This window comes from Seriola dumerili, unplaced genomic scaffold, assembly GCF_002260705.1.
Source record: "Seriola dumerili isolate Sdu_G_001 unplaced genomic scaffold, Sdu_1.0 BDQW01000003.1, whole genome shotgun sequence".
Classification (NCBI taxonomy): domain Eukaryota; kingdom Metazoa; phylum Chordata; class Actinopteri; order Carangiformes; family Carangidae; genus Seriola; species Seriola dumerili.
Genome location: NW_019174258.1, coordinates 1,114,507 through 1,139,150, shown reverse-complemented (window position 1 = coordinate 1,139,150; position 24,644 = coordinate 1,114,507). Strand labels below are relative to the sequence as shown.

The 24,644-nt window shown below is 38.8% G+C and overlaps 2 protein-coding genes across 2 annotated transcripts; one reads left to right on the top strand and one right to left on the bottom strand.

Moving 5' to 3' along the window:
- Positions 1-903: 903 nt before the first annotated feature.
- On the bottom strand, positions 904-18,541 carry rfx7 (regulatory factor X7). The gene is made up of 10 exons (XM_022741104.1): positions 18,382-18,541; positions 15,872-15,905; positions 12,262-12,347; positions 12,003-12,125; positions 10,319-10,435; positions 9,062-9,146; positions 8,674-8,887; positions 8,141-8,427; positions 4,242-7,132; positions 904-4,187 (listed from the first exon to the last, which is right to left on the bottom strand). Exons 1-10 carry the CDS (start codon positions 18,537-18,539, stop codon positions 3,890-3,892), a joined length of 4,293 nt encoding a protein of 1,430 aa, XP_022596825.1. The 5' UTR covers positions 18,540-18,541; the 3' UTR covers positions 904-3,889.
- Positions 18,542-18,817: 276 nt separating this feature from the next.
- On the top strand, positions 18,818-24,637 carry tex9 (testis expressed 9). The gene is made up of 12 exons (XM_022741128.1): positions 18,818-18,916; positions 20,703-20,836; positions 21,508-21,571; positions 21,724-21,800; positions 22,038-22,083; positions 22,223-22,305; positions 22,455-22,624; positions 23,333-23,415; positions 23,683-23,856; positions 23,958-24,092; positions 24,319-24,453; positions 24,538-24,637. Exons 1-12 carry the CDS (start codon positions 18,818-18,820, stop codon positions 24,613-24,615), a joined length of 1,278 nt encoding a protein of 425 aa, XP_022596849.1. The 3' UTR covers positions 24,616-24,637.
- Positions 24,638-24,644: the final 7 nt, after the last annotated feature.

Below are 24,644 nucleotides of genomic sequence, written 5' to 3'. Positions count from 1 at the left end.
TACATACAAGTTACATTTCACCACAGTCTGCAGCTTGTTTAGAGTAAGACACCAACCAAATAGTGCTGTGCAGGATCTATGTTTTTTTTCCACCACTGAAAAACACCCAGGTTTACCGCAGAGTGAAATCTAGTCTTATTAATGGTCTCACCACGTCTGGCAAGCTGTTACAGTAACTAATCTTGTGCAGCCATACTTCTGGCTCTAACACTGGAGGTCTGAAGAAACATAAACAGTAGTTGGTCAGAAAAGGGCAGAGGCACTTTGGGCTGTCATCAATCAAACAGTCAGTTTTGCACAGACAGAGCGCAGTGCTGGTGTTTTGCAGTGGTGCACGGAAAACAAAAAGTTCACGTTTTTTTAAATGCCATACCACAAGCACAGGTTTACATGTTATTACAGTTCACCACACAGACTTGCAACTGTTAATGAGCAAAACTCAAAACTCAAATTACAGATAACAGTTGAAATACTATCTGCAGCAATAGGAATACTCCTTTGTAGGGGTTAAAGAATCTCTTATGCTGATTGTTAACCTTATATTTATGTGTCAAAGCAAATTCACTATTTTGAAATTACGTTTTCATTTCGCCATATTAGGTGCAGAGAGAGATCTGTTACTATCTAGTTTAACACATAAAGAGATTGACAGATTGCCAAACGAGGAAAAGTATGGATGTAAAGTTCTTCCTACTGTGACATGTCACAATGTCTGCTTTGAAAAAGTGCGTTATGTGAGGTCACCCAATTTCCTGAACTAATAAGAATGAAAAAGGTGTAGTTCTGCCTCGACAGGTGTCCCGCTTCCTGGTCTCTTGAATTCTTCTACTTTCATGCAGATATTAAAGAAAAACCAATTTCAGGATACAGATGTACTTAAAAATGTTTATTAGTGTTAAAAAAGTCTTTAAAAATCAGTATCAATAAGCACTTCCTCTTATAAAATCACTTGCTAAAATGCAAAAAAAAAAAAAACAACAAAACAACTCCCCTGTAGACTGACCACAGCAACAGGACTACAGTGGAGGGTAGTTCTACAGCTCTACACCACTTATAACAAGAGGAAGGGTAACGTCTTCATAAACACAAACATCAGTGCTAACAAAATAAATGCAAATGTTTTCACAGACACACAGTTAAGAAAGGTTTGAAAGGTCAGAATACTCAATATTAAATTAGACTCAAAATGAGATTATATATTACAATGATACAATCTGCTTTTACAGAAGTTAAAAGTTCTGTAATCGGTATAAAACAACTGTCAATTTATCAACACACTCAAAGATTCAGTACACTGTGTTTGCAATATATCATGACCTTAATATTACACCATATAATCATGCATAGTCTCATTTAATTCTTTAAAAGTTGTGCAAATCTTTTCTAGGATAATTTTCTGCCAAAATCCAGTTCTGAAAGGTTTTACATAGCAAGCTGAATCTTGAGAGTTTTGGTAAATTTTCTTATTATTCACCATCATATATTCGACAAATCATCCGCTGAAAAAAGAAGTACTGTATATGATAGATGGTAATATGCTATGACACTTGAAATATATGTTACAAAGCAGTGCAAATCAGATTATTGTGAACACACAAGGTTATATGGTTTGCAAGGTTATACCTTCTGTACAAACAACACTAAATAAATAACCGTGAAACAAAAACACGCTGGACAACTGGCCACACCAACGATCTGTACAACAAATAAAGTTAGTGTGACCAACAATGTACACTCAGGGACCTAAAGCTACACACAGAGAAACTGTTCATGAATACATTACAGTGTTTTTTTGCCTCAACAAAAACTTGATGTACCTGTTTGGTTTAGAAAAACATGGGGAAATCCTTAATGTTGTACTGATGCACTCTTTTTTTTTTTAGAAACAAATGTTTTTCCAGTGCAACTTTTTCCATTTTAGCCTTCATATGACAAAATATGCTTGTTATAACTGTTGTCAATATGTCACATAGGAGATTTATATTAGACACTCAAGAGCTTAGTGCATGTTATTGCAGGTTATATTTAAAGGTGAGTCTTTGGTATGAACATAAGGCTCAGAAACCAAAAACCCCCCGAAGCACCTTTGAACCAGTGGTCGCATCCCTTCTTTACACACTGCTCATCATCAGTGTAAAACATGTAAAAGACTTTCACATTTGATCAGTAGCTGTTATACATTTTGATTCATTTCTCGGGACATTCAGCGAAAAAATAAAATTCCTCCTAAAAAATCATCCAAACCAAACACAGTGCATTGTTGTAAAGAAAAACAAGTATTACAGATTGTCAGTGCAGTTTGATGAGTTTAAGTGTTTATTACGTTCCTTTCACTTTCATCTACTTTATTTTGAGATGAAAACCTTCCCCTGTAACTTCCAATCAATTTTTATTGATTCATACTTTAAAAGTGCAGGAACCCCCCATTGCAGGAGTCTAGTTTTATTCTTAGGTAAACGTTTTTTCTTGTGGTTGAGCCTACATCTTTTGCTGCTTGTTTGATTCATGTTGTATGTGGCACTACAACATGAAAAGGTATCACACAACCCTTCATAATGCTCTGTGTGACACAACTTCCGTATAAATGGCATGTAAACAGATGCATAATTAAAGCTATTTTTAGTGCCTCATTGCTGGACAGAGGTCATCCTTCTAGGTTTAATGTGTCCACACTAAACAACTCAGAACCACTAAGATAACTCTTGTTTTTCTTTGACATGAATCTGTTTCTGATTTTTTTCATATAGTGTATGGCTGTTATTTCTTAATATATCTTTGGATTAAACAATTAACAAAAGCTAATTTTGCATGTAAATTAAAGGGATTCATTAGAGCTTTATAATTATGATTAAACAAGACTACGTTTTATAGCAATAAAGCAGAGGCCAGTCATTATTATTGACATCATGTACAAGTCTTTCAAAGCCTGAAGAATGTGGATATGCTAATAACCAGAATTATGATCACTTTGGGCCTGACAGTTATATCATATCATATCACTTCCTTTTATGGCTCTGATACACTTCCAAAGTTCTAACAGATACTCTTCATATATTCCACTATTACGTTTATGATTAGATAAATGGATACAACACTCATTATTAATACATCCACGTCCTAATATATGCTCCAAGCAAACTCTTCAACATATCATCAATCATCAGTGATAACTCATCATGAGATTATATTAAATGGATTCACATTCAGTGTTTGTGTCACTAAATGAGATTTCTATATATACTTTTAAACATGTCTTGTTGTTAATATCTTCTCCAGCTCCAGGCACTGAAACCAGACCGACACCTAAGGCTCCTACAAAGATGACTGTACTTGCACAGATGGCAAGCTACTTCATACTTGGTGCATGTGATATTCCATTTTTTTCAGTGACTCTATAATTGCACCCAAATGTCTCAAATATATTTTGTAATTTGTACCTTATGCTTTAATTAGATAATGCCTTGGATTTAGATACAATCATATTAAGAAATGTTGTAAAAGACGCATTAACTTCCACATTTCTTTAGAAATTTGTGGCTCTGTTATGTTTTTTTTTTTTTTTTTAAATCACTGACACTTCAGTGAAATCTCGAACACAATATAATAAGACAGGTTAAGGATTCGGTTTCTTCTTTTGTACAGTAACCTGTGTTTACCTGTTGGAAATGCACTTAATTAAACAATGTGAGGGGATGGTCTCTGATTAATGGGAAATGACCAGCATTTTAATCAGAGTGTTGCAGCATCTTTGCAGTTCAGTCTGGCACTTAAACTGGACAAACCTCAATGTGTCCAGTGTTGCATTATAAAGTGTAAATGCCTGAAAATAAATAAAACAAACAGCAACCACAGACTATCAAGATCAACACAATTTTGAAAAGCTCCATTCTCAACCCATCAAACCAACAGTGGGATGATCTTTGCTTTCTAACCAGTCGAGTCCACCTGAATGTGCCGTCTCGCTGGTAATTTGCTGAAACAGTGGATCATTCACCAACTCCTCCGGGGTAGCGTTTTGATATTGGCCTTGCTGCTGGTTGGGGTCAAACAGAAGGTTTGTGTCCAATGCATTAAGGTCATTGATGCTACTGGAGAGCTCTGATGTCATTCTGATTTCACACGGGAAGTCCGCCCCGCCTGTGGTCAGCTCCGACACCTGTTCGATGAGCTGGCTGCCAGCAGCAAGGCTGTTATCTGTCAGCAGGTCTTTGACAGTACTGCTGAAATCCAGCTGCTGATGCTGCTGTAATTGTTCTTGCTGCTGCTGTGGGTTCAAAGTTAACAACATAGACTGGGCCTGCTGATGCTCTCCAGAGGCTGATTGTACTTGGCTGTCATTTGCAGAGAGAATCATTTGTTCATTAATGGCATTTTCCATGAGGTAATCCGGCCTCTGCATCTTGCATGTGCTGGTGGGCTCAGAGGTCATCAGGCTGAGGTGGGTGTCAGTGCAGGGGAGGCTGGGGTCAGACTCAAGGATCTGGGTGAGGTTCATACGTGCAGTGTAGCTGGAGGATAAATTATTGATGCCCAGACCTCGCAAAGCATCATCGTGGTCCCCGTCCAGCTTGCTGAGGAGGACACTGCTGATGTTCTTGCTGTTGCATTGTTGGCCCGGTGTTGGCGGGACCTCAGTCTGCATCATTATGTTGAGCGGCACAGAACGGCTCCGCTGAGCCATGCTGCTCACCCCGAGATTTGTCTGGCTGTTCGCAAAGATGTTCAACACCTCAGGCGTCACAGGAGAGTTAAAGGGAGACACTACTGAACGCAGTACATTGGGAAGGGCACTGTTTCCTGCGCTTCCGCTAAAATTCCTCTGATGCACCGCTGGACTTACACTGCGGCATCGAAAATTTGTAGCAGGTACATTGGTGGTTTTGCTATCCAGAGGGGCAGGCACAGCAAAGCCCTCCTGCTTGGTCATGTTAGACATGCAAGCTACCTGCTGCTGCACAGGCGAGATGGGAGTCAAGCGGCCAAAATTGCTGTCATGGTGCCGTGGATGAGGGACGGCGAAGGCGTGAGGTTTTTGAAAATGGTCATCTATCAAGCCTTGATAGCTGGGGAGGATTCCCATTCCACTGTTTGACTTGTTTAAGCTCCCGCTGCTGCTGCTGCTGTAACTGTTATTCATCCACTCAAGCCTGGTCTTGTCTGGGTGGGTGGCCATCGGCCTCTGCATGGGCTTGACAGGGCTGCTGGAGACGGTACTGCCATCATGGAAGCCAGTGATGCTGGAGTTGATGGGTGTGAATGCGAATGGGTTCCTGCACTCCACTGGACTGGGAGGCACAGTGCTGCTGCAGCTGGAGTGTGGAGTACCAACTGGGGTGTGACGACTGCTTCCCAGTGCGCTGTCCACCGGGGTGGTGGAGGTGATCCGGGAGCAGGGGCTCTCTCCGGTGAGGCATTGGGCTCCTCCCATCATCTCTGATGTTGGTGTGGGTGTGGGTGTCGGGGTTGGAGTTTGGATCGGGTTGCTGCTGTTGTTTGCAGCATGATAGAAAGTAGTCATGGTCTGATTGGTGGACATTATGTTGTCTGGCACCACAGCCTGTTGGCCTTGCAGTGTGACACAGTCTCCAAACTCCTGCAGGTTGTTAAGTTTCATCTGCTCCTCCATTTGCACCAGCTCCTCCACAATGCTGTCCTGAGTCACATCATCATCAAAGGTAAAGTAGTCCATATCCATCTGCATGGGGAGATGACTGGATGATGAAGCTTGACTCAAAAACTCTATGGGTTCAGCAGCAGGGTTGGACTGAGTGTAGGTCTGTTGTTGAGCTCTTTCCAGGCTCCCGGTGGTTGAGTTCGAACTCCTACCATCACCTGAATGTGTCTGGAGGCTGGGGCTGTAAGGTACGATTGGCATGTTAGTCATTGTGTGCCCCTGCTGTTGCTGTATTAATGCGTGACTGACTGAGGTGCTAGTTTCCATAACAGTGGAAGTGTTTTTCCTTTGCATTGAGCTCTGTGTTTTGGCAACAGAGTAAAAGCCACTGGTTCTGAAAGAGGAAGTGCAGAATGCATTGGCTTGAGTGGACAAGACAGAGTTCATTTTCACCTCCACCTCCCTGGTTGCTGGTGCACTCTCAGGTCTAGTTGGAGCTCCTGACCTGGGGACATAACTGACTGTGTTTCTGATGCCATATCCAAGACCAGCAGTGCCCCCTACTGGCTGCTGGGGCATAAAAACCCTTTTGACTGGCGAAAGCTCTGGGCTGAGGCCTGAGCGTTTCCTGAGGCTCTTAGTGGACAAGAAACCTTCCTTTGTTGATGTTTCCCCAAATGAAGGTGCTCTGCTGGTGCTCAGTAAAGAAACAGCGCTGGTATTCTGAGTGGAGGGAGTTAAGTGCAAAGTGCTTGCATTATTAGCGCTCATATTGCTGCTTTCAACTGCTGCGGCAGTGTTAGTGCTTGAGGAGGACTTTCCATTGCATTTAGAGATCGTCTCCTCCAGAGCCAGGAAGCCTTTAGTTTGAGGTATGGGCACACTGGCAGCCCTCTGCACAGCCCCTCCGGTTCTATTTGCCATTGCTCCTTGAGTCAATCTGAGACTGCTAGGTTTTTGCATTTGGCTGCTTTTATGTATAGCTTCAACTTCCATTTCAACATCGATGCCATGAATGCCAGTAGTCTGCCCTGGCCTGGCTACCGGGGTCAGAATGGGGACTGCGGAGGCACTCCTTGTGGTTTGATTGGAGGTGATGTCTTCTGCAATTTCAGAACTGCTGATACCTGCAGATGCTGGTCGCAGAGTTGTGTTTGTAAGGGATGTGGTGGTATTGCTGCTGGTGGGTGCCAGAGATATGGCTGTCATCTTGACCAAACTGACTGGGCTGACGTGACATGTAGTCATCACAGTCTTAATGGGGCTGTTGGCAATGATCATGGTGGAGGGCGAGCGCAAAGTGATAGCAGTGGTGGCAGAGGGTTTGGGTAGGATTTGAGCATAGCGCTGCCGAGCAGTGCGTTCTCCCACGGGACTGGCCAGAATATTTTGCAGGGTTTTGGGGCTCTGTTTCACCGGCTGAACTGGCTGTGTCACCATTTGAAAGTTAAAAGGCAGCACTTTGCTCTCCATTGTTCCCACTGGACTGGGGGACATCAGCTGCCTGCTTCTCTGTACCTGAAGAGAGCGAAGGTCAATCAGAAAGTAGAACAACTGAATTCTCTGTCTTATTTTAATGTAAGTCTTAACACCCACAAGGAGATTATTGTTTGCTGTGTGTTGCCATTAATATATCGGTGAGACCAAACCTGAAACTAAAGCTGTTTTTGCATCTAAAGTCAGGCTTATAAAACTGTCACTACAGAGCCAACAACAAGGCAGGCCATGTGTTATTTTCAGGACAGTCTGGACCCTCCAGCAACATCATCCTTCATCATGTGAGAGGCACTAGAAATATGTAAGGATCCAATTTACACACATAAAAATCTGAAATTTTAACTGCATCAACAAGTGACTATTGTGGATATAATAACCATATTTCATTTTCTTTATGCTTGTATGGTGTTTTGTTATCTAAGCAGGTTCACTTATTAGTAAAAGCTATGATTTTATATACACTACATAAATGTGTGTTTTCTAAATATGTAAATAAATGAAAACTGCCTTAGTGATGTAAATTGTGGTAAACAAATGGGTTTGCATGTCTTATTTACCTTTGCTTATGTTTTGTTGACAATAAATGGATGATACATTGACTCTGTGAGCTGTTACTTTCTACTGTTTTTCACAGTAGTTTGTTTTAGCAGTAGTTTTAGCAAATTTAAGCATAATTTGCATTAGTTTGATTATATTTTATGTATTGGCTGGTTTCATTTTAAAAACAGTGCACCAGTCAGACTCTACTCATCTTTACATCATTAACTGCATTGTTCGATTACAAAGCAAACTCTGAGCCTAACCCTGAACCCTGAATTTACCATGGCAACGGGTAAATAAAAAGCAGAGCCTCCATTTTAATACAGTGGAGCCAGAAAGATTAATGTGTGACAATGCACATTTATTTTTCAAAAACAGCATATATTTATTCAGCTGTAACCTGATGGGGACAAAGTTATTCACCTCCGGGTTAAGTAACTCAGAGTTTTCACTAAACCCCCTTTCTGGAATACACCCCTGTTTTCTCACCGTGATGGGGCTCGGGACAGCAGCGACCACAATGCCTATGGCTGGCTGAGGTGATGGAGAAGTGGGGCTACAACAAGGCCCACTGTCATCTGCCCTCTTGGTTTGTCCCTCTCCAGGTAAAGGAGAGTGCAGCTTCTGTTCCTGTTGTTGTTGCTTTCTCTGGATCTTTCTCTGGAGCTGCTGCTTTGCATCGACAGAAGGTGACGACAAGGTTGTCACGTGAGGCTGGAAGGAGTGAGCCTCAGCAGTGGGCATGAATGCTGACAACGACTGTGGAGACTTAACATCTGGAGAAACAAAACAGGAGGAATTAGATTTAGATGTAGACGTAGAGGTACGTAGAGGTGTGAATACTTCCACCACTGATAATATGTATATATAAGCTTTAATCACATATTTAATCAGGTTTAACCTCAACTTCGATGGACACCAGACAGAGGCACTAAGTGCAGTAACAGGCAAATGCCACCAGATGTCCTTACTAACTTCTTTTATTACACATGCAGCATGAGGCAATGTAAACCATGTGTTACCTGCTGCTGTGCCGGTCACAATGGTGAGCGCTGCCAGAGACTTGTTGCTGATGTAATGGCTGTCGATTAGGAAACGAGCCAAATCTTCCACAGCATCAAACTGCCGTTTCAGCACCTTTTGGGCCCACTCACACACCAGATCACAGGCCGCAAATCGCACCTCCTCCTTTATGCTGCTCAGCTGACCCGGAGACTCCAGGACATCACACTGGAGCTATACACATTACATATGTTGTTATATATATTGTTACGTATGTATGTACATATATATATATATATATATATATGACACAATGGATGACAGGACATTGACAAAAATTGAGTAAGAATACAAAGACATTGAGAGATTATTGTGAACTAGTAATAAGGAGGATATAAATGTCCTTACTCCTTCCCCTGTTTTATGGAGATCCAGAGTGGGTAATGATGGCATGTGAACAAAGGGTCTCTTCCTTAGTCCGCTATAGCAATATGTAAGCCGGTGTTAAGATAAAAAACATGTTTCCACAAAATTAACAATGGATATATCGATATATAGTATAACATGGTGAATGCCTGGTCCATGTAACATTTATCAGTTCAATTTTCCATGGAAAAAATCAATAATGGAAAACTGTGTCTGATTTGACTGTTGGTCGAAATTCTGATGCTATACAACCAATGATCAACGATCATGACATACTAACGCTTTTTTATAGATTAAGGCTTTGTCACCAGTTCTTCAAAAATAGTCACTATGTATAGGAACAAATAAAAACATGACGTCAGGACAGGCCTTGTAGTGAAAAGTGTGAACTGAAACTGACAATACCAGCACCAACAGCCCCAAACCATTAATGTGAGTTAATGGCTGTAAAAACAAACACAATTTTTTTTTGCAATGTAATGCCATGAGCTGTTGCAACTGTGAATCAGAATTCCTTATTAAATCTAGGTAGTAATGTTTACTACGCTTTTAAAATTTGCATTTACTTGTAACTACAGTGAGTCTCCAATTTTTTACTGGTAAAAGTGACGCATAAACCTTTTAACATACAGTATGATACAAATTCTCAAAATCTCTTTTATTCCATGAGATTCAGTGAGAATAGAAAGGCAACTAAATAAATAATTTCTCATGATGCTGTGATAATCCAGTGTTTGGGCTAATTCAAACACTCAACTTTGACATTTTGCTCGTGTGTTATATGTTGATACTGAACTGGTTCTTTTATAGATTCTTTTAAACAATGCTTATACTGGAAATACTGTGCACATGAGAATAAATCCTTGATTCCTTGGACACTACCAGCAGTTTGCAAACAAAAATATCCACATCATAACCAATAATATTACTGGGTCGCAATCTCACCATGTACAATGATAATTTCATTATCCTGAATGACTGAAGGTCATAAAAATAAAACAAGTTTAACACTTTGATGTTATCAGCAAAACAAAATAAATAAATAAATAATGAATGAGTCATGAAGGTCAAGCTCAGTGACTCCCTGTAGGTCTCCGTATTATGCTTCTGCGTCCGAGGCAGAGGGGGACTTTATTTCATTTCACATCTATATTTAGAGAGCTTATGAACTGCAACAGCAGATGGTCTGTGACCAGAGACAGAGGCCAGACTGTTACAATCCAGTCCAGTAAAGGATATTTTGATTTTCCTCTCATGCCAAGTCGACGCGCCTTCATGTTCGGGAAGACATTTTTCATCATTTTTCCAAAGTCTGCAGCACTCAGTGGGTGGTAATTAAGATTGTCACAGAAGCTCCTGAAACACATAACAGACAGAATAAATGTAATTAAGAATGGACAAAAAATACATGTCAGTTTTCAACCAAACCACAGTCTATGCCTTCAATCATTAGTTCTTGAACCTTTAATGTTTGCACCACTGGTGAATGTGAGGTGATAATAGTCTTTAAAGTTAAAACAATTTTTCCCTGTTCTAAAATTCATTCAGACTTGTTGGTCGGAACAATTAAAGCTGCTGTAATAAATATTGTTATATTAACAGTGGATTAAATGACTTGACGAACTGTCAGAAAAATACCTCACTCTACACAGCATAGCATTTTAGCATCTTTCAGCTCGTTGTTTTGGTGTTATAGCACACAACTTTACCGTTTGGTTCACTCTCACTGCTCGCATTAGGGTTGTTTTCAGCTGTTTTGAGTAACCCACTGTACACTTCCCGTTCAGCACCTAATGGCAAAAATAGCAACTAGCTGGTGACGAAAGTGAAGAAGCTACAGAGCTAAAAGAGAGTGAATATTGGGCGTACATTCATAAGGTGGCAAGAAACACGACTCCAAATGAATAATAACGTTGCTCTGTAACTGCTGGCTGAGTAAATAGGCAAATGATTTTTAATGAGCTGCGTCCAAGTGGCAAAAAACTCACTTAATGCACTTTTAAAGGTGTAATATGTAATGTTATTATTATACAGTTAAACATATACTGTGTGGAAGTGCAACAGTAGAGTAGTAATAGTGACTTACAGTTTGACACATTTCTAAAATGAGATCCATACAAACTAAACCATAAGTGACAACCATATCTGACATTATTGTACTGTGGTTGATTCTATATCATCCGCATTCCATCTAACATAAAGTGCCCTTAATTGACACTGGTCTTCATCTATTCATCTAGAAGATCAATTTCTTGCCATTTACTTATCAGGTACAGTTGAGCTTTATTTACCCTGGTTCAGAGACGCTGTCTGAATGATGTCTTTGTGTGTGTGTGTGTGTGTGTGTGTGTGTGTGTGTGTGTGTGTGTGTGTCTATGCATAATAGGTGGATATCATCTGTTGAATGGAACAAACTAACTTAATTAGAAATACTTCAGAGGGCATTGTAATAAAATTTGAAAACAACGGTGACAAATGTGATTCATTGCACAAAATACAATGTTTTTATTGTTTTGAAGTGAAGCACATAATGTCTCTTTAAAGCCTTTTCACCTGTCTATCATAAAGGCGCCAATATTTCTGGAGGGCGCTGTATTTCTGTTCTGGTAGAGTTAAAAAGGCAGTTACATAACACTGTCAGAGCATTTCAATGACTGTCTCAGACTTTCCATTCTAATATTACCAGCACATGCTGCTGTGATTCTCATGCCTGCAGCGTCTATTTATACTGACGCTTTAGCCAGCAGTAATTTATAGGAGAAAGAAACTTGTACAGTAGTAGCTGTTAAGTAAAACATCACTGATAAAGAATCAAATAAATAAATATTTGATATCAGTGGAACAGTTAAGTTTCAGCATGAAATTGGTTAGTTATGGAAGTGACAGAAAATTGTACATGTGTTTAACAAAAGAAAAGACCTACTTGTATTCATCATAAACCTCCTGTTTGGGAAGAGAGGTCTCTGGGTATTCCTCTAAATGATTGCGGATCCAGCTGAACGCATGCATCTGCTGTGTGCGGCTCGACGACAGGGCGCTCTGGTCACTGAGAAAAGACATGCATCACTGATAAATGATTTTGCCATTCTACATAACTCACATAATGAACTGTTTTTAAGACAACTGCAAATAGTAATGTGTGACACTGTCAAAGATTGATCAGAAAACAGGTGTATCCTTACCTTTTATCAGCGCTACTGTTGGGACCAGAAGGCAACTTAAGGTAGAGGTAGAGCTTTTCGATGTCTGAGAACTTCTCGACATCTTGCTGTAAAAAAATTAAAATGGAGTTTTAATATTTGGCCTTCCAATCCATCAGCATGAAGTAAAAAGAAAACCATAAAAACTGATCAACTAATCGACTTTTACGGTTTCGCTGCCTTAAACAGTAAGGTAGTAAATTATGATTAGCCTATCCTTAGTACAAATGTGACAAAAATATGCAAAAGTTATCAATAAAACAAACTCAAAAAACAGCTCCAACATTTAATGCACATTATGGCCATATTGCTGTCATCAAGAACAACAACAGTAGATCATGCCTGCATGTTATGGATTTTGAATGGCGATTCATTCATTCAACACTAAACACACACAGACAAGGCTAGTAGAGTGTACTGACTAGTCCTCCTAGTCCTCAACGTGGCCCTGAGCTACAAACTGACTTCAGCCCTTCTAACACCACTCTTCAAAGGGGAAAAGAAACATGATAGTGTGACGCACGAGCAGTTTAAATTCTACCGCAGACAAAAGTGTTGAACACCAAGCGATACTCTAACCCTGTAGGAGTGAATTCGGGAACATACAGTATACAGTGCCTCTCAGAAGTATTCACTCTCCCTGGAAGTTTTCATGTTCATCAGAAATCAGTCTGTCTTCAGGTTTGATGAGTACTGTTTGAAAAAAGTCATATAGAGCCTTTTTTGGCTGCAGAGGAAGCAGTTGGCGTCTGCTCAAGCTGAAGACTAAAAGTCTGAGAATGAAAGAAATCTGTGGGTGTGGAGTTAGAAAGAAGTGAGGTTACCAGACTTCTGATCCCACTCATCTCTGCTGCAGGCCAGAGGCTCGAGACTACATTAGCTGCTACTAGCTACCCTGAATCCCCAACTGAATTGTGAGCGGTTGAGTTGCATTGTGGGTAAAGTAGGCACCAGATTTTGACAAGGAAGAGGAATATGTCAAACAAAAATCACAATATCTCTAGTTCTGCTGCATCAATTGCAATCAACAGTCTATCGTGAGTCTGATAATGTTGTAGAATTGCACTGCTACGTAGAGTACTCTTTTAGATCTGTCACCAAGAAAAGGAATAAGTGTGGCACAACTGAAATCTGCCTAAAGTAGCCTGTCCTCAAAAACTGAGAAACCTCTGAAGGAGTTGAAAGCTTCGGAGGATAAGATTTGAGAGATGGTGTATACAACTGCTGGGCAGGAGCTACACTAGTTGCAGCTTTAGAGAGAGCCACTTGCATGTAATCCCAGCTAGTGTTTGCCATAGAAACTCTGATGTCAGCTGGAAGAAGATGATGGTCTGATAAAACCAGAATTTAACTTTTTGGGCATCAGACTAAACACAACGTTCGGTATAAGTCCGTAACCATACCATCCCACAGTGAAGCACCGGGGATAGGAGTGAGGAGCATGGCCAAAGTTTTATTCTGACTTTAAGCCTTGCAGTGCACAGAAGCATAAATATACTGCCATCATACAGCTGTACAGAGACAGTGTATGAGACAGTCTAAAATGCTGCAGACTGACACGCAGAGACAGACAGGCTAGTGCAGAGCCTGTAAGGTGAACTCGCTCCACGATGAGCGTACAGACACACATCCACGCACTGCCAACACATGCCTTCACTCAGACATATTCACCCCTTTCAACTGGCCTCCAAAAATAAACAGCATCAGCCATGCGGAACACGGATAAAATAATAAAATAATCATTCTCATAAATAAGTATTGTCATTTTTAAACTAGGCTAAATCCTTGTTGTGGATCATTCAGAGGACAGACTTGGCCTTTTCAGTGTGACTCACTTCCTGCTCTGCTGACTTGAACTGTCAATGTATGTTAAAGTGTCATCAGCTCTGCACAGTGAACTCCATTACCCCTTCAACTAATTTTACCTTGAACCTAAATGTTAGGCGTACAGGCGCAAGTGCAATATGGATTTTGAACTAAGTAAGTTACTGTTGGTAGACAGTTTACGCTAATTTGTGCAGGCTTTTACACTGTGAAGTAGACTCCTGACTCCTATGGACCCCCATGAGCTGTGTCCTCAATAAAGATTGAATGAATGAATAAATAAGATGTGATTAAAGTGTACAGGGCCATCTAAAACAGCCACACTCTCTGGGGAGCTGGACATATTATTTTCTAACAACACTAGGTCAAACCCTTGTATATGGCTGGACCATGTATGGTTAATGTGCGAAATTGAGGACAATTGAAATCTGTTGTGGAATTGCTGTAAAAAAAAAATTGAATAATCATGCTGTATTTGCATTCTGCCAAGTGTCCACCGGTTTCAGCCCTTCATCGGTCTGACTCTCTCCTACTCTTTGTGCCCTAATATTTTAACACAGCTGGATATCCAAGAAAACTGATCTCATTTACATGTTTTTCTGTTCATGTTGTCAGACAACGTTACAAGTTTAAAATAGTGACTAAAACACGGCCCATTAAGACTACATGTTAACCAGCAGTCACTTCCAAGCCATTTCTAAGCTGCTGCTCTGCAATGCCAAAATCCTGATTTTATAACCACAACGTCGTCTGACAAAATCACCATATAAATAGATTAAAGACAAAGACAAGACTGTGCTGTCATTTCGGCTATATTTACTTGTAAAATGATCACTGAGAGAGAAAGTTAGAAGCGAAAGAATACCTTTCTTATTTTGTCTGCCACACAACGCAGACCCTCTGTCTGGGATCCATAACAGTTTTCGCCAAGTGTATTTACAAATAGAGGTGTAGCCCTAATCCAGTGGTTGGCACCCGTACACAGTCCAGCCATATACTAGGTTTATACCTGGTCTTGTTTGAAAAAAAGTCTCTAAATCTAGAAACAAATGCACTACTAGGCAACATTGCAGGCTGTAAACACCCCCCTAATAGAGCCTATTTGTGCCAAATTATTTTGAAAGAGCAACAGCCAATGGGGAAAGTGAAACTCAGTCATGTGGCATTCAGCTGATCAATTGTGGAAATATGATCACTCAGTCAGTGAGGGACAGGAGCTTTCAGGACTTTTAGGAGGTGCAACATATTGATTCATACTCCATTGATAGTGAAAACAAACATAACGCCAGTCTACTGAAAGAATATTTAACCTTTTCATGAGTGTGCTGTCACAGGTGAATCCCTTGTTATCACCATTCAAAGAGTCTCTGTCCCTAAACTCGCCAGTCCATGCCAGACTTTACACAGAGCTGACATACCACATAAAAATCACTTTTCTAGGCTAGGGTATAGTTTTTTTAAAAATAAACCTTCATTATTTCAAATTCTACGACAAAAAGTGTTAAGTGACTTTAGCTTCAGATGCGCTTTCTATAGGTTGATCTATAAAGCTACTGTGGAGAGATTTGCTGTAATTTCTTTTTCTTTTAGATTATGCCAGAAAACACATAAACACATCAGAAAACACCAGTGTTTAAGCTCTACATGTGAGAACCACTAATAAATACCAAACAATATTTTAACATACAAGGTAAAATAAATAAATAAAAATAAAATGGGTTAATTAAAAATGTAATCTGTAGATTAAGAACATGTCAAAAATACTCACCAGAATGTTTTCCACTTTTGATTGAACAGATTTGCTGTAAAACAGAGACATAGTATAAATTAGTATGAAGCTGATGTAACATGAGCTCTTGAGTCTAAAGTGTATTTATTTATAAAGCAGAGGAATGTTTGGTATGAGACGACCCTCCCTTCAGCATCTCTCAGGTCATGTATCCCACCATCGGGAACACATGTTGTCATATGTAAAAAGAGAGGGACAGGCACTGTGGTAACATTGTCTCAGACAGAAAGCTTTTTATCATTCAGAAAACAGTAATTCCTTTGTAGTTACTAAGGAAATCGACTACACAGCAGTTCCTTCTTATTGGGATTTTATCTCAAAGGAATAATATAATGAAACAGTGGATTTTCACACTTAACTTGTTGCTTTTAGCCTTTATTATATTATATTTTAAGAAATGCAAGATGATTAAAATCACATATATTCATCCTTTGAGAATGTTCCCAAATGTTTTTTGTGATTCCTGATATCAAACATAGTCTCTTTCCTTCTGTATATTTTACAATGAAAGGAGGTGAGTACATAAAGTACACATACAAAGTTCAGGCAAAAGGTGCGCAGCAAATTCACTTATGACGATCAGTATGAAAGAACCAAAAGTGATAAAACAGACTACAAGGTCCTATGCAAAAGCACATGTTTGGAAAAAACAACATTCGCTGACCCTTTGTTGATTCAGAGCAGTGCAACACTACAAAGCATCAAACCAGATACATGAGTAACTTCTTCAGGTCTAATTCCTGTAGACAGGTCAGGTTGTTTTTGACTGTGAGACAGAAGGTAGGTCACATTTAAAGACTCTTACTCTGTGACACTGGGCAGGTCAGAATCAGGAGATGACTCTAAGCCATGACAGGAACAGTTCACTTTAATTCACTGTTACTAGGGGGCCAAGGATCTTCTAGTGCTGAAAAGCCCTCATTAAGCTGTTTGTGAGGCAGATTTGGCAGGTACACTGAATGACAACTGAGGCCATTTTTTAACAGAGACTTTGATTAGAAAAAGGAACAGCTGCCTTTGCAGTGGGACTTGTCTAAAGACCATCACTTCATATGAAGAAAGGGTGACGGTGTGGCTGCAAATGAACTTGCTGACCCCGACTAAGACGTTCTCATTCTACCATGAACCACTTAGCAGGTCACTGAGGTGAACATCAATATTTATGCTCTAATCCTCTTAGAGTTTAAAGATGTAGGGAATGGGACAGATATTCAATATCCCAATATGTTATTGACAAACTGGTACAAGCTTTGCAATAATTTCTGTTGGGGTATTTCCTGCAGACATTCAAACTCTGAACTGTTGTGCTTTCCGGTAGTCTGGCCTTTTGACATTTAATGACTATTTGATATTTAAATGACATGAGTTCAAACACATTCAGAACGCAGAGAATATTTTTGGTCAGAATGTGGCTTTTTGCAGTCCTTATGTCTTAAACTATTTCACATTGACAGAAGGTATTGATTCAGCATTTTAGATTTTTTTTTAAAGTGAAGAGTCATGGTTCCAGTCCTCCTTATTTGAAACTGGTAATTTCATACTTTATGGACAATTATGTTATTCTGTGTGGTTTATTTTTAATCCAAATCAAGTAGTGCTAAAACTATTAGTTAATGAACAGAAAATCAAGAGTAATTAATAATGAAAGTAATATTTGCAGCCATGACACATATTTTGTTTTGCAAGAGTTACCAAAAGTGCAGCAGTCAACATTTGCTGTGTTCACTATATTATATGAATTATGTCAAGTCAATTCACTCACTGCTACAGGATGTAGTTTTTGTATGTAGCAGTTGGTTTCAGCATGCCAGTTGTGGTTGATGGTTGATCAGATGGATGGACAAACAGGCTATTGCTGTAACAATGTCTTTAACCAATCAATAAACAAGCAAGAAATAAAGAGGTGGGGGTGGGGTGTGGGGTGGACAGTGGGGTGAACTATTGTCATGTTTTGCCTTTACTTAAGTAAAAGCAGAATACTCTATTACATTTAGTTAACACATGTGACAGGATGTGACAAATTACATCTATTCAACTACTGCACTTAAGTACTTTTTCAGTTATATGTACTTTATTAGAGTATAATTTCACTTCTCTGCTACTTTATACTTTAATCCCCTTCATTTCATGAGGACATATTGTACTCTTTGCTCAATTGATGTTATCTAGCAGCTACAGTTAGTTATATAAATTAACTTACATATATAAAACTTAAGATCAGCATACAATATATGTTGTAAAAAACTATTTAACAGTATGCAGGTAAATCTGCCTCCAGCATAAGCAAATATGCTACTTGCGCATTAACGCATTTTTGTCCACAAAACAATGAAATAAAAATTGAAAGTACATCTTGCTGATAATACTTATGTGCAATGTGTACAACAATGATAATGCTTGATGAAGATAATAAGACTATAAACACGATAAAGCTGTCTGTTTGGTATCTGATGATGACCGTGCACAGTAGTACGCGAACACCTCCTCACCAGATGGAGTTCTTGATCCTGAGCTGCAGAGCACTGGCCTCGGCGCCCTGCAGCCCGGGGAGCAGGCCGGGCAGGCTCCCCGCCCCGCGGTCCGCCTGCTGCTGCTGTTGCTGTTGCTGCTGCTGCTGCTGTTGCTGCTGGGGGTCCTCCTCGGCCATCACGGCGGGCCTGGGGACGGGACCTCAGTTGTGGGACTGCGCTGGACTTGACTGGAGGCGTGGACGGGTGTAGTCGCCCGGCAGGGTTAAACAACATGGACCGGAGGACGTTGCGATGCTAACGGGACAGCAGCAGCGCGCCGTGTTGTTGTTATTGCCACCCGGCCCTCCTCCTCCGACATCGCTTGCTTCAAGTCCCGACACTTGGTGAATCAAAGAGCCTGTGCAACAAAACTCGTGCCGCTGTGAAACTTGACGTGACGCATGGATACGAATAAATGCAGGTGAAAACAGTGAACGGACAGCTGGAAAACAACTGGCTTGTCCCTCTGGTGTGCTCTGCCCCTCACGTTATGGGATTTCTCCGCATGTGCATAGTAAGTAGTAGCTGCAAGGGACACGCATGCGCACTAATAGCCCCTGCATTAAAAACGTAAACATGTAAGCAGACGACATTACTGAGCATGTTATTTTGAGTATCGATTTATATATGGATATTACTATTTTATATAAATGCTGCCGATATCAATTCAAACATAATAAAACAAACATAAATGTTATCCAAGAAGAGTAATGATAATCAGTGGTGGAAGGTAACTAAATATATTACTCGAGTAGTGTACTTAAATACAATTTTGAGGTACTTGTGCTTTACTTGAGAATATGTTGTGTAAATCAGTGGTGGCGGAAGTATTCAGATCCTTCAGAAGTATTAGTAGTAATACCACAATGTAAAAAGATAAACCATTAGAGATTTAAGCCCTGCTTTTAAAAATGTTAATTAAATATGTTAATTATGTCAATAATGGAAAATTGCCACTGTGAATGTTTTACTGTTATGTATTATGTTGTTATCATTGATGTACTAAAAAGCAAACAAATCTTAATTTGTAAAGTAAAAAGACATTCCACTACTAATATAAATACTGTATATTGCACTGTCCTATTAATGCGCATATATTGCTTCCACAAAGCCAGGATTTCAGTCCATAACATACATTTGTTTTGTATTGATTTACACAGTTTTTATAACTCATGTACTTTTTATAACAGCTCATGGCGTAATTCAAAAAAAATCAATAGCATCCTTTCTTCTTAATATGAACTCTCAGTTATCACTTTATCAAGAACTAATATCTACTAAAACTAACTCTGTGTGTGTGTGTGTGTGTGTGTGTGTGTGTGTGTGTGTGTGTTGACATTGCTGCTTTTTAGTACTTTTAGTATAGCCTGCTATACTACAACTTTTGTTGACAAAATAAAATCGCCTTAAAATGTCTTTCAAGGGCCACCGTACTGTGTGCAAAGTAGTTGCTATGCAACAAGAGCCGCGTCCTCACTCTCTCTGTGTTACAATGGCTGAAAGAAGTTTTGATAAAAAGGCACTGTCCGCCGTTTCGCAGGTTTGCAGCGTTATTTTTTATCTTTATATGTCAGAGGTTTAAATAGAACTGTTTGTGTGCCACAAGCAACAGTTTAAACCTAACCATTTGTTTCCAACAGGTGAAGTCGCTCAAAGCTAACGTTAACGATCCTCTACCATAGTGGTTGATAAAGCGTTATAAACTGCTAGTCATCTCTTTCAAAACACCATCGACACTAATGTTGAGACAGAGGAAGACAAAACACGTAGAAACATCAATATTTATATCATAAATTATTCTAAGTGTCATTAAAGAGTAAAAGTAGACATTTAATAGCCTACACCATGGTTATCATTTGGCCCATGCCTTTGTCTGATGTGCAAAATCTTTAATACAAAGAGCCAAACCATTTTTTTTTTTTTTTTTTATCAACATAAGTTCATGCAAAACAGGTAGCAAAACAAACAACAGAGCAAAACAAATCTGGGCACATGTCAAACCAAGTCAAACCAATAAAATAAGGGGAAAAATAAGACATAAGTGGGGTGGCAGAAATATATATATTGTTATATAAATGTATTCAGGGTAATATGAAATTACTCTGAACAAATAAAGGTTGAGGTATATAAGTTATAATATTGTGAATAATATACCTTAGACCTAAACCATTGGGAAAATCAGAGTGACATGCTAATCAATTTCTATTTTACCCAATCTTGTTGATCAAATTAAATGTAAAATTTCTCTCTAGGGATTAATGTAATAATAATCTACCACTCTGTATTGTTTTGCTGTTTAGACAAAGAAACGGCCATCCTCCGGCACTAAAGCTGAGAGATTCAAGAGGGCTGAAGTAAGGCCACAGACTAAATCTGCTTCCGGTCTTACCAAGAAGCACACAGACGACCTTTTTGCTAAGGAAGAACAATACAAGTAAGTGTCACTTTGTTTTGATTCCATTTGAAATAATTTATGTAAAAGATTATCAGATGACCCCCTTTGATTAATTTTAACATTGAATGTTTATAACATTTTAATGAAATGAATATGTTAATTCTGAGATAAATATTTCTATTAGCGTTCTTTGCACAGATTGACAAAGACCGCTGTTGTTAGTGAGGAAGAAAATAAGGACTTGAGTGAATTTTCTTCAACATTAGTGTTCTAGTTCTAGTACAAAAGTTGATCTTGAAATATAGATGTTGTTTTGGTTGCATTAGTGCATTTTGAATGTGAGATCAACTGTTGTGCTGAGCTGCATTCTGGTGAAAAGACGTGTAAGAAGAGTTTTGCAAAGGTGACCTTAGTATAGAGAAATGTGAGTTAAGAAATTTTAAAGAAAAAAATGGAATAAATGCCCCTCCTTAACTTAAAATGTTTAACAATGTCAATAAACCAAAGTTTGAAAATAGATTTTCATTCAGTCAATGGCACCTTATGGCACTAAATAGTGTTGTTCAGATAAAACTTCTACTCCTACTTTTCTCCGTCAATAAAAAAGTCATTTATTTCATTTATCCAAATATGGTGGACTAAAACCTAGGTTTATGTAAAAGAAAACCCATATAATACTAATATAATTCTGTTCATTTTATTTCAATCAGACTCTTAAATGCAGAGCTAGAGGCCAAAACAGCGGATCTAGTAAGACAGGCAGAACAACTTATGGTAAGTTACTATCTTGTTTGCATCATTTAATTGAAAAATAACAATTTTTCTTTTTGGTGAGTAAATCTGTCTGAATAGTTGAGGTAAGTGAATCTTGAGGGCCAGACTTACTTTACAACTGAAACTGGGTCTTGGTGTTTATCGGATTTTAGAGAGGGCAGAGTGAAGTTCTGTCGAAGCCCTTATCCACCCTCCTGCTTACAGATATTGAAGATGAAGAGGATTCAAGGTAATAAAAACCTATGACTCGGACCTTGAGAATGATTGTAGGCTTTTCTGTGGCTAATTTTCTTGCGGCCACTTCAAAAGTCTACCTTTATTCCAGTGAAACACTCCAGCATCCAAACAGACTAATATACCTTAAGAGAAAGACCTTATTCAACAAAAATAATCTATTTCTTTCTGTCTTTCTTTATGTATCTATCTACCAACCTGTATTTCTGTATATCTGCCTGTTCACCCACAGGATGATAAAGCCTCAACAGAGTACTGTGAAGGAGCCCCGTGTGAAGGTATCAGATCAGAATATTAAATTAGGGTTTCTGTATTTTTACGTGCAATTTGCTCAATGAACACTTTACATGTAAAGTTTGTTAATGCTGTAGGCCTGTGTTACAGTGTGCTGTTTTCATTTACTGTTCTTTTACTTAGGTGGTGATCAATAAAAGGGTCACATCAACATCACAAAGCATGCGTACTGGAAAACAAGGAAAAGAGTCTCACTGTAAAACAGCGTGAGTTTGATTTTATATCATCTCTAAATTCATTATAAAGTTTTATTCATAAGACAATAATGTGTAGGTCACACCTTTTGAAAATATGTTCTCCATTAACATTCTTTATGAAACACCTAAAAGTTTTCTTGTTGGTTGCTTGATTACAGAACCTCAAAGGCGTCTCATTCAGATAAGTTAGAAGCTATAGAAGATTCAGTTGATTTTTTTATGGCAAAGACGATACGTACCATGGAGGAGAAGATGAATGACACTGTCACTCATGAAAATGTTGTGGATGATCATGATGTGTGTAACGCTGGAGACAATGTAGGATCAGGTAATTTATTATGTAACTTTGAAAAAAGTAAACCCCAATTAAGTATAAATAGGGCTGCACGATATGCAAAAAATAAATAAATATTTTGAATATTTTAGCAGATTTAAGTTGGAATGTAAATGATGATGTGATTTTTGTTGGGTCTTGTACCAAAGAAGCAGGTTCCATTATGTCTGGAGAATATGATTTGTAGCATCTCGGTAGCACTACAGTTATGGTGCTAACAATGCATAATAATGTTGTGACACATTTTACAAAAATTGCAGCTCCTGCGATTGCACTTGGCCATATTGCAATTTCTATTATATTTTGTTAATAATTGTGCAGCCCTAATTATAAATAAAAAAAAAATTGTGCAAATACTTGCACATACATGTAATTTTGTTGAAGCATTACCAAAAAAGTAACAAACAAAAAATGTATGTAATTAATTGAAGACAATTATTAATTGTCATTCAATTAATATTTAAGTTACATTCATATTATGACTTTATGTTATGGTTTCCTGTGGGATGTGAAAGTTGCTGATGGATTATTTACTATCAAGAAAACTTGCCACTTTAGAAAGTTAAATCTGAATTGAAACTTTCACATTAAATAATTTCTGTGATAATTGGATATGTTTTCGGAGAAACACAGGCAACAATAGAAAGCTATTTTTAATGGGTTTGTAAGTCTGATTGTGATTATTGCTCTGTTTTGTTTCAGATGCTCAAATACGAGTTCTCAAGGCAAAACTAAGAATTATGCAGGAAGAAGTGGATCAACTTTCATGTGAATATTATAAGAAGGTACTGTAAAATTTGCAGATTAACAACAATTCAACTAGAACTTAGTAACAGAAAAAGAGCGTGGAAACAAACTTTACATATATCTGTTAGTGAAGAGGTTCTACTTGTTGTTCATGTTCCGGGTTTCGAGTTCTTAGAGCCACTTAAAACACCAAAATATAAAACATTGCTGGTTGCATTATTGGTTTTGAATCACTGCTTCTAATAGATAACTTTAAAATTTTGAAGACACTGTATCTATTGAACATCATGTTTCTGTTGTTGCAGGATGATGAAAATGCTAAGCTCAGTGCAAAAATTAAGGAGATTGAGGAAGATCGAGCCAGACTACAGAAGACCACAAGCATTCAGAAAACACAGATTGAGAAGCACAGAGCTTTAGCAGAGGAGTCTGCTAAAAAATGTGATGGCCTTCAACTCCAAGTGTCTGGTTTACACAAGGTTTGTGTCAATGCAAAAACTGTCTTTTTTGACGGCAAAAGAGGTCCAAATATTTCTTATTTCTGATATTTATTAACAAGCAAAAAATCTGTGCTGTGTAGGAAATAGAAAATCTGAATAGATCCAACAAACAAGCAGCAGCCGTCCACAGCACGGTGGAGGTTCGTCTGAACAGAGCTCTGGAGGAGGTGGAGAGGTTAAAGACTCAACTGAACAAGATGAAGCAGATGAATGAGGTAAGCAAAACTGAAGTGTGGGGATGAGAGGTTTTTCATGTATAGCAGCAGATTTTTAAGATGCACAGTGAACTTGAAAATATCCGTGCACAGTGTGGAATTTGTGATCTGAAGATGATGTTGGAGGAAAGTTCATTGAGCTCTTTTATAGTAGATAAGAGAGACATCATGTTGCAGAAATAAGATAAGGTTCTGCCTAACTTCCTAATTTATTTTCCTAATTAAGGACAAGGTAAGCAAGGAGCATCAGAGTAAAGAAAATCTACTTGCTGAAAACAAAATGCTAAAAAAACAGAAAGCAGAACTCATTGTGGGTTTCAAGAAACAGCTCAAGCTGATCGACATTCTCAAAAAACAAAAGGTAAGTGTCACTTTCATACTCTGTAAATACATACCCCATTTACAGTTTTGATTCAAAGTCTTAACAGAGTTTTTCTGTATGCAGATGCATTTTGAAGCTGCCAAGCTGCTGTCATTCACAGAAGATGAGTTCATGAAAGCTCTAGACTGGGGGAAGTTATAAACACCGAGTGATTCAGCATTTAATGTTTT